This window comes from Scyliorhinus torazame, chromosome 29 (assembly GCF_047496885.1).
Source record: "Scyliorhinus torazame isolate Kashiwa2021f chromosome 29, sScyTor2.1, whole genome shotgun sequence".
NCBI lineage: Eukaryota > Metazoa > Chordata > Chondrichthyes > Carcharhiniformes > Scyliorhinidae > Scyliorhinus > Scyliorhinus torazame.
Window position 1 is genome coordinate 23,724,162 of NC_092735.1, and position 9,995 is coordinate 23,734,156.

The 9,995-nt window shown below is 46.0% G+C and overlaps 1 protein-coding gene across 1 annotated transcript; it reads left to right on the forward strand.

Annotated features, from left to right (window-relative positions):
• Positions 1-1,604: 1,604 nt before the first annotated feature.
• Positions 1,605-8,458, forward strand: LOC140403745 (ferritin, middle subunit-like). The gene is made up of 4 exons (XM_072491905.1): positions 1,605-1,791; positions 6,877-7,023; positions 7,285-7,410; positions 8,221-8,458. Exons 1-4 carry the CDS (start codon positions 1,690-1,692, stop codon positions 8,374-8,376), a joined length of 531 nt encoding a protein of 176 aa, XP_072348006.1. The 5' UTR covers positions 1,605-1,689; the 3' UTR covers positions 8,377-8,458.
• Positions 8,459-9,995: the final 1,537 nt, after the last annotated feature.

A 9,995-nucleotide genomic window follows, 5' to 3' on the forward strand; every position in this document is an offset into this window, starting at 1 on the left:
GACAACAACATCAAGATTTCATATCAACTAGTTCTGGAATGTGACCTCAAAGTTATCCTTGGAATTGACACTGGCCTGAGCTGAGATGTATTATGGTCTGCCTCCAATGCCACCTCTGTTGGTGCAATGAACATGTAGGAAACTGGTGGCCTGAAAATGGCACGGCGATATTACTGGGCAAATACCTCTGCCCCTTGAGGGGAGGAGTGAGCTGCCATCTTCAGTTGCTGAAGTCCATGTGGTGAAGATACTTCCTCAGTTCTGGCAGACAAGGGACTGCAGGGTTTTGACCCAGCGATGATGAAGGAATGGCAATGTATCGCCGAGTCAGGATGGTGTGTGACTTTGGAGGGAACGTTGGAGGGAGGGGGGTCAATAAGCACCTGATTTCTTTGTCTCCCAAGGAACTAGGGGACGTGGGTTGGGGAGGGCCAGTCGGAGAATGCATTGTTCCAGTGCATCTTGTTGTTAGCACCCACTGCTGCCTCGGTGGAGGAAATGGGCCTTTCACCTGACCTTTGGTTTTATCCTCCAAAACACCCACTTACGTTAACCAGTTGATGCCTTCATTGAAGTACCGAATGAACATGATCTTAAAGTATTGTGGAGTAAAAGACCCAATTTTGCACATGAATCCTATCGGATAGGAGCACACTGCCACCCGGCATTTTAAACAACTATTGACCAAAGGAAACTTTTTCCCACAGATCCATCTGCAAAACCTTTGACCCTACCCTGTAGCTGAATGATTATCTTCAATCCTTGAGTGCCACACAGGCCACAGTCCATTATTGAAGGCTGTTTCAGTTTGTCTTATTTAACACCATCCACTGTGGGGTAGGAAGAGGCTTGGGTGGAGGGTGACTCTTGGCCTGGGCGCAGTGCCCTTTTTGTTTTTCTTTGCTGTCCTTTTTATGGAAACAATTCTGGAAAATACCTCGACCAGAACATTCTTGAGCGCGGATGGTTGTTGTTGTAACACTTAATCACCAACTGGAGATATCACAATGGCAGCCACACAATATGCATCCAGTAAGTGAAAATTAGACACTGAGGCCTGAGGCCTACCATGTATCTGGAGATTTAAGCACTGGATTTCAAACTGGACGCCCTGTGACCAGCATGGGTCCACAGTGTCATCATCCCTCAATCTACCATCAGATCCCAAGGTTGGATGCCCCACGGCACTTTGCTTTGTACACCAAAATGTTTTCTGCGAACAATGTTCTAATTTTCAATGGGATTCCCAACAATTAGGGGGGAAACTCCCATTAACGTACATCGAACATGTCCTAATACCTCAACTCAAAGGTCAAAATGAGCTTTTCCGAGTGTTGGAATTTTCAGATGGAGACTGAGGTCAAAGATCAATCAGTATTTCTATCTTGATTGAGTTTCATTCACATGAGCTTCTCTTTGAACATTCCGATTGGTTCCTGGCTCCCAAATCATCTCCTGTGCTGATTGGAATCCACATTGGAGAAGGCAGCTGATTGATTGGTCAACAAGAGTGATTGGCCATCGTCGATGATGTAATTTCCTGCTCAATTAAATCACTTTGCTGCCTGGAGTATAAATCCAAGTTCTTTGTCAGGGGGATTTAGCTACAGTTAGTGTTGATCTTGAAGTTGTGATAGGACGTTTGTGTTTTGGTGGCTGTCAGCTCAAAGAATAATCCCCAGCCATAAAATGGATTCCCAAGTTTGTCAAAACTATCACCAGGATTGTGAAGCAGCTGTCAACAAGCAGATTAACGTGGAGCTCACTGCCTCCTACCTTTATCTTTCTTTGGTGAGTTTTCTCTTTATGGATTTTAAAATAAAGTCTATTATGTTCAAATAAATTCTTCTCCTGTTTCAACCTAACTTGACTTAGTACCTGTTTTGTTGCTGCTATAACTAAATGTCCATCCAACCTAATTATTGGTAATAATATTACTGCAAGGGTGGGGCTGTGTACTGTTGCCCAATCTCCACTGGTATATGAAATACTTGCCAGTGTGATATACAAGAGAGCAAAATGTGTTCTTAATGAATAAGAGTTTGAGGATTAAATCTCTGACTGGGATTTGCTGCTGACCCCTGTCTCAACTCAATGGAATTATTGACTATTTCAGATGGGAGTTCAGTCAACAGCAGTGTGGGAATGGAGTCACCTGTAGGCCACACTGGATATAGACAGCAACTTTCATTCGTGAACCAGTTAGGTTTTCTATAATTGGACAGTTTCATGGTCACTTTTATCTGACACGAGCTTTTCGCAAAGAGTGCGAAGAGAGCCAGGAGTTTACAGAAAGTGTAGCTGACTGGGAGCAGGGTCGGAGGGCGGAGATCTAGTTAGTCCACAGGGCAGCTATATTCTGTCAGGTAAGAGGGGATGGAGGCTAGGCCAGTTACATGCTCCTCCTGTAGGATGTGGGTGGTGAGGGATAGCACCGGTGTCCCCATTGACTATACCTGCGGGAAGTGCACCCAACTTCAGCTCCTCAAAGACCGTGTTAGGAAACTGGAGCTGAAGCTGGATGAACTTCGGATCATCCGGGAGGCAGAGTGGGTGATTGAGAAGAGTTACAAGGAGGTAACCACACCCAAGGTACAGGACAAGATTAGCTGGGTCACAGTCAGGGGGAAAAAAATAAACAGGCAGAAAGTGCAGGGATCCCTCGTGGCCGTTCCCCTTCAAAACAAGTATACTGTTTTGGATGCTGTTGGGGGGGGGGGGGATGACCTACCGGGGGAAGGCCCTAGCGGCCAGGTCTCTGGCACTGAGTCTGGCTCTGGGGCTCAGAAGGGAAGGGGGGAGAATAGAAAAGCAATAGTTGTAGGAGATTCAATGGTTAGGGGAATAGATAGGAGATTCTGTGGTCGCGAGCGAGACTCCCGGAAGGTATGTTGCCTCCCGGGTTCCAGGGCCAGGGATGTCTCTGATCGTGCCTTCAGGATCCTTAAGGGGGAGGGGGAGCAGCCAGAAGTCGTGGTGCACATTGGTACCAACGACATAGGTAGGAAAAGGGGTGTGGAGATAATAAACTAGTTTAGGGAGTTAGGCTGGAAGTTAAAAGCCAGGACAGAGTTGTCATCTCTGGTTTGTTGCTGGTGCTATGTGAATAGGGAGAGAGTGCAGTTAAACACGTGGCTGCAGGAATGGTGTAGGAGGGAGGGCTTCAGGTATTTGGATAATTGGAGTGCATTCTGGGGAAGGTGGGACCTGTACAAGCAAGACAGGTTGCATCTGAACCAGAGGGGCACCAATATCCTGGGAGGGAGCTTTTCTAGTACTCTTCGGGAGGGTTTAAACTAATTTGACAGGGGAATGGGAACCGGATTTGTAGTCCAGCAACTAAGGTAGCCGATATTCAGGACGCCAAAGCGTGTAATGAGGCAGCGGCGAAGGGAACACTGACAAAGGAGAGTACTTGCAAGCACGGAGATGGGTTGAAGTGTGTATACTTCAACGCAAGAAGCATCAGGAATAAGGTGGGTGAACTTAAGGCATGGATCGGTACTTGGGACTACGATGTGGTGGCCATCACGGAAACTTGGATAGAAGAGGGGCAGAAATGGTTGTTGGAGGTCCCTGGTTATAGATGTTTCAATAAGATTAGGGAGGGTGGTAAAAGAGCTGGGGGGTGGCATTATTAATTGGAGATAGTATAACAGCTGCAGAAAGGCAGTTCGAGGAGTATCACACTATTGAGGTAGTATGGGTTGAAGTCAGAAATAGGAAAGGAGCAGTCACCTTGTTAGGAGTTTTCTATAGGCCCCCCAATAGTAGGAGAGATGTGGAGGAACAGATTGGGAAACAGATTTTGGAAAGGTGCAGAAGTCATAGGGTAGTAGTCATGGGTGACTTTAACTTCCCAAATATTGAGTGGAAACTCTTTAGATCAAATAGTTTGGATGGGGTGGTGTTTGTGCAGTGTGTCCAGGAAGCTTTTCTAACACAGTATGTAGATTGTCCGACCAGAGGAGGGGCAATATTGGATTTAGTACTGGGTAATGAGCCAGGGCAAGTGATAGATTTGTTAGTGGGGGAGCATTTTGGAGATAGTGACCACAATTCTGTGACTTTCATTTTAGTAATGGAGAGGGATAGGTACGTGCAACAGGGCAAGGTTTACAATTGGGGGAAGGGTAAATACGATGTTGTCAGACAAGAATTGAAGTGCATAAGTTGGGAACATAGGCTGGCAGGGAAGGACACAAGTGAAATGTGGAACTTGTTCAAGGAACAGGTGCTACGTGTCCTTGATATGTATGTCCCTGTCAGGCAGGGAAGAGATGGTCGAGTGAGGGAACCATGGTTGACAAGAGAGGTTGAATGTCTTGTTAAGAGGAAAAAGGTGACTTATGTAAGGCTGAGGAAACCAGGTTCAGACAGGGCATTGGAGGGATACAAGATAGCCAGGAGGGAACTGAAGAAAGGGATTAGGAGAGCTAAGAGAGGGCATGAACAATCTTTGGAGGGTAGGATCAAGGAAAACCCCAAGGCCTTTTACATGTGAGGAATATGAGAATGACTAGAGCGAGGGTAGGTCCAATCAAGGACCGTAGCGGGAGATTGTGTATTGAGTCTGAAGAGATAGGAGAGGTCGTGAACGAGTACTTTTCTTCTGTATTTACAAATGAGAGGGGCGATATTGTTGGAGAGGACAGTGTGAAACAGATTGGTAAGCTCAAGGAAATACTTGTTAGGAAGGAAGATGTGTTGGGCATTTTGAAAAACGTGAGGATAGACAAGTCCCCCGGGCCTGACGGGATATATCCAAGGATTCTATGGGAAGCAAGAGATGAAATTGCAGAGCCGTTGGCAATGATCTTTTCGTCCTCACTGTCAACAGGGGTGGTACCAGGGGATTGGAGAGTGGCGAATGTCGTGCCCCTGTTCAAAAAAGGGACTAGGGATAACCCTGGGAATTACAGGCCAGTTAGTCTTACTTCGGTGGTAGGCAAAGTAATGGAAAGGGTACTGAAGGATAGGATTTCTGAGCATCTGGAAAGACACTGCTTGATTAGGGATAGTCAGCACGGATTTGTGAGGGGTAGGTCTTGCCTTACAAGTCTTATTGAATTATTTGAGGAGGTGACCAAGCATGTGGATGAAGATAAAGCAGTGGATGTAGTGTACATGGATTTTAGTAAGGCATTTGATAAAGTTCCCCATGGTAGGCTTATGCAGAAAGTAAGGAGGCATGGGATAGTGGGAAATTTGGCCAGTTGGATAACAAACTGGCTAACCGATAGTCAGTGGTGGTGGATGGCAAATATTCAGCCTGGATCCCAGTTACCAGTGGCGTACCGCAGGGATCAGTTCTGGGTCCTCTGCTGTTTGTGATTTTCATTAATGACTTGGATGAGGGAGTTGAAGGGTGGGTCAGTAAATTTGCAGACTATACGAAGATTGGTGGAGTTGTGGATAGTAAGGAGGGCTGTTGTCGGCTGCAAAGAGACATAGATAGGATGCAGAGCTGGGCTGAGAAGTGGCAGATGGAGTTTAACCCTGAAAAGTGTGATGTTGTCCATTTTGGAAGGACAAATATGAATGCGGAATATAGGGTTAACGGTAGAGTTCTTGGCAATGTGGAGGAGCAGAGAGATCTTGGGGTCTATGTTCATACATCTTTGAAAGTTGCCACTCAAGTGGATAGAGCTGTGAAGAAGGCCTATGGTGTGCTCGTGTTCATTAACAGAGGGATTGAATTTAAGAGCCGTGAGGTGATGCAGCTGTACAAAACTTTGGTAAGGCCACATTTGGAGTACTGTGTACAGTTCTGGTCGCCTCATTTTAGGAAGGATGTGAAAGCTTTGGAAAAGGTGCAAAGAAGATTTACCAGGATGTTGCCTGGAATGGAGAGTAGGTCTTACGAGGAAAGGTTGAGGGTGCTAGGCCTTTTCTCATTAGAATGGAGAAGGATGAGGGGCGACTTGATAGAGGTTTATAAGATGATCAGGGGAATAGATAGAGTAGACAGTCAGACTTTTTCCCCGGGTGGAACAAACCATTACAAGGGGACATAAATTTAAGGTGAAAGGTGGAAGATATAGGAGGGATATCAGAGGTAGGTTCTTTACCCAGAGAGTAGTGGGGGCATGGAATGCACTACCTGTGGAAGTAGTTGAGTCGGAAACATTAGGGACCTTCAAGCAGCTATTGGATAGGTACATGGATTATGGTAAAATGATAGTGTAGATTTATTTGTTCTTAAGGGCAGCATGGTAGCATTGTGGATAGCACAATTGCTTCACAGCTCCAGGGTCCCAGGTTCGATTCCGGCTTGGGTCACTGTCTGTGCGGAGTCTGCACGTCCTCCCCGTGTCTGCATGGGATTCCTCCGGGTGCTCCGGTTTCCTCCCACAGTCCAAAGATGTGCGGGTTAGGTGAATTGGCCAATGATAAATTGCCCTTAATGTCCAAATTGCCCTTGGTGTTGGGTGGAGGTGTTGAGTTTGGGTGGGGTGCTCTTTCCAAAAGCCGGTGCAGACTCAAGGGCCGAATGGCCTCCTTCTGCACTGTAAATTCAATGATGATCTATGATTAATCTAGGACAAGGGTTCGGCACAACATCGTGGGCCGAAGGGCCTGTTCTGTGCTGTATTTTCTATGTTCTATGTTCAATGTTCTTTACTTCCAGATGTTCACAGACTGCTTGAGAATTGAACATGTGTTCTCTAGGTGACTTTTCTCGTCCTCAAAATTGTACTTGCAAATATTCACATTGAATTGTCCCAATTCAGTTCAATATACCTGAGGGCAGAGAGAAGTAACTTCATATTGAAGAGTGTGTTTGATTTAGAGAGCTGGAAGAGGATTTGTACTTGAGGACCACAGTTGGGCTGAGTGGTGTGGTTAAATGAAATTTGGTATCTTCTCTTCCAGATGTCCTTCTTTGACCGGGACGATGTCGCTCTCAGCAATTTCTCCCAGTTCTTCAAACATCAGTCCCAGGAGAAGCAGGAACACGCGGAGAAGCTGATGAAATTCCAGAATCAACGTGGAGGCCGCACCCTCCTACAGGATGTGAAGGTTGGAGTGGGGAAGGGAGGAATGACTGCTTGATGATGTGGCTTCAATCACATTGATGGAATTTTCAACTCTTGATTGGAGCATGTGTTTCTTTAGTCAGTTTCTGATCTCTAAACAATTAGCTCCATATACAGGTCAATGTCTTGGTCTCACTGTGTGGGGCTGAAATGTACCCCGTGTACAAGGAGCTTTTGAATTGTGTCCTGTAGTGCTGCACTAACATGTTCTGAAATAGCGGACTTGTCTTTCTCCACTGTGTAGAAGCCAGAGAGGGATGAGTGGGGCAACAGTCTCCAGGCAATGCAGGTTGCCCTGGATCTGGAGAAGAATGTGAACCAGAGTTTGTTGGATCTTCACCAACTCGCCACCACCCAGACTGACCCTCATGTAAGCTTCACTTCATCGTAATTCTGATCACTGGTAGACCTTGTATTGTTTCATTGCCTTTGACAGGATCAACCAATGTTATCAATTGGGGACCCAACTTGGCCTGAAACCCCCCATTCTGTGTAGCTGTGGCCTAGATGTGAAGTGAAAACACTGCTAAAATCATTCCTGTCCTGTTTGCAAAACATTCCAGACCTGCTGTATCTTGAGCATACTTCAAAATAAGGAGGGACAAACTCTCTGCATCTATCATGTCAAACCCCCTGAGAATCCCATGTCTCAATAAGGTCACTTAATCTTCAAAATTTCAATGAGTACAGACTCAACACCTCCTGAAGAAAATTCCTCCATGCCCAGGCTCAACCCCTTCATTCAACCCTGTGAACCTCTTCTGGACTGCCTCCATTGCCAGTATATCTTTACTTGGATAAGGGGACTGAGTATTCTACTGGACTTCCCACTCCATTCCCTTTGCAAGAAAGTCAACATTCCATTTGTCTTCCCAATTATCTGTTGAACTTGCATGCTAGCTTGTGATTTATTTTTTGATCATTATGACCCCCAAATACCTCTGCTGCAATTTTCTGTAGTCTTTCTCCATTTAAATACCCTGCTCCTTTGCCCTTCCTTCCCTCTGCCCAGTTTTTGCCCACTCACTTAACCTGCCTAAATCCTACTGTAGACTGTCATCTTCACCACTGCCTTCCCGCCTAATTCTGAAGGCAATCTCCCTCCGAACAATGGGTGTGAAGAGAATTGGTTGCAGAGGAACTGATCTTCCTGTTTTTGACTCTCTCCTTTCTCCTCCAGCTGTGTGACTTTCTGGAGACTCATTATTTGGACGAGCAGGTCAAGGCCATCAAGAGACTTGGCGACTACATCACCAACCTGAAGCGGCTGGGAGCTCCTGAGAATGGGATGGGAGAGTACCTGTTTGACAAGCTCTCTCTAGAGGACAGCAGTTAGTGTCACATCCAGGATTGGAGGAAGGACTTGCAGCAAAGAATTGTTACCCTACAATTAAATTAATAAAAAAATCTTTCACTGATTTTGTCTATTGCCCATCATTCAATACTTGTCTCTTTAATGTGACATCTTCAGTGCTCAATTGCTTGAAAGTTGTCAGGTACATTACTGACTTAATAGTGATTAGACTGTGGATCGTCCTCCTTCCTTCAGCTCTGGTTTGTCCAGGCCTCTACTTGTGTGGTAACGTATCTGGATCTTATGATGACCCAGAGCTGCAATCATCCACAACAAAGTTGGTTTTCATTAAGGGGTAATTTAGTGTAGCCACTCCACCTACCCTGTACATCTTTGGGTTGTGGGTGCGGAACCGACGCAGACACTGGGAGAATGTGCAAACTCCACGCGGACAGTGACCTGGGGCTGAGATTAAAGGTAGATTCTTGGCGCTGTCTACACCAATCAGTTTTGAGGTAACTGCAGGCAGGGTGGTGCAAAGGTTTGCTGGAGCTATCGGTGTATTCTCACAAATACAAATACCTCTAAAGGCACAGCTGATGCTCTATGGAGAGCAGATCTGGCTACAGCTCTATGCAAAAATATATTCTATTTTAGGGGGAAAAGGCAGAGTAACTTCATTCTTCGAATTACCATGTCACATCCACCCTCAATTGGTTCCATTGCTTTTCCTCCTTGGGTTTGAAACATACAGCTCCACTGTTGGGCTTCAGGTCTAACATGGGCAAGGAAACCTCCTGTCACATCCAGCCGTGAATGGTGGTGGGCCATTGAACAGCTCACTGGAGGAGGAGGCTCCACAAATAACTCCATCCTCAATGATGGAGGTGCCCAGCATATCTGTGCAAAAGACAAGGCTGAAGCATTCGTAATAGTCTTCAGCTAGAAGTGTTGGGTGGATTGACCCATCCCACTGTCCTCCGGAGGTCCCCACCGTCACATATCAGTCTTCAGCAATTCGATCGCTCTACGTGATATCAAGAAATAGCTGAAGGCACTGGATACTGCAAAGACTATGGGCCCTGACAATATTCCAGCAATAGTACTGAAGATTTATGCTCCAGAACTTGCCTTCCCCCCCTAGCCAAGCTGTTCCAGTATAGCTAAACCACAGGCATCCACCCGGAAATGTGGAAAATTGCCCAGGTGTGTCCTGTACACAAAAAGCAGGACAAATCCAACTGGACTATTACAGTCCTATCAGTCTGCTCTCAATCATCAGTAAAGTGATGAAAGGAGTCATCAACTTACTCAGCAAAATCCTACGCACTGATGCTCAGTTTAGGTTCTGCAATGAGTCACTGAGCTCCTGACCTCATTACAGCCTTGACTCAAACATGGATAAAGAGCTGAACTCCAGAGGTGAGGTGAGAGTGACTGCCCTGAACATCAAGGCAACATTTGACCGAGAATGGCATTAAAGAGCCCGAGCTAAACTGGAGTCAATGAGAATCAGGGGGGAAACTCTCCGCTGGTTGGAGTCATACTTGGCACAAAGGATGATGGTTGTGGTGGTTGGAGATCAATCATCTCAGACCCAGAACATTACTGCAGGAGTTCCTTTAGTCTCCTAAACCCAGCCAATTTCAACTGCTTCATCA

Coding starts and splice junctions, on each gene's coding strand:
- LOC140403745 (XM_072491905.1), top strand. CDS start 1,690: ATGGATTCCCAAGTTTGTCAAAACTATCACCAGGATTGTGAAGCAGCT. Junction 1,792..6,876: donor CCTACCTTTATCTTTCTTTG/GTGAGTTTTCTC, acceptor CTTCTCTTCCAG/ATGTCCTTCTTTGACCGGGA. Junction 7,024..7,284: donor CCCTCCTACAGGATGTGAAG/GTTGGAGTGGGG, acceptor TCCACTGTGTAG/AAGCCAGAGAGGGATGAGTG.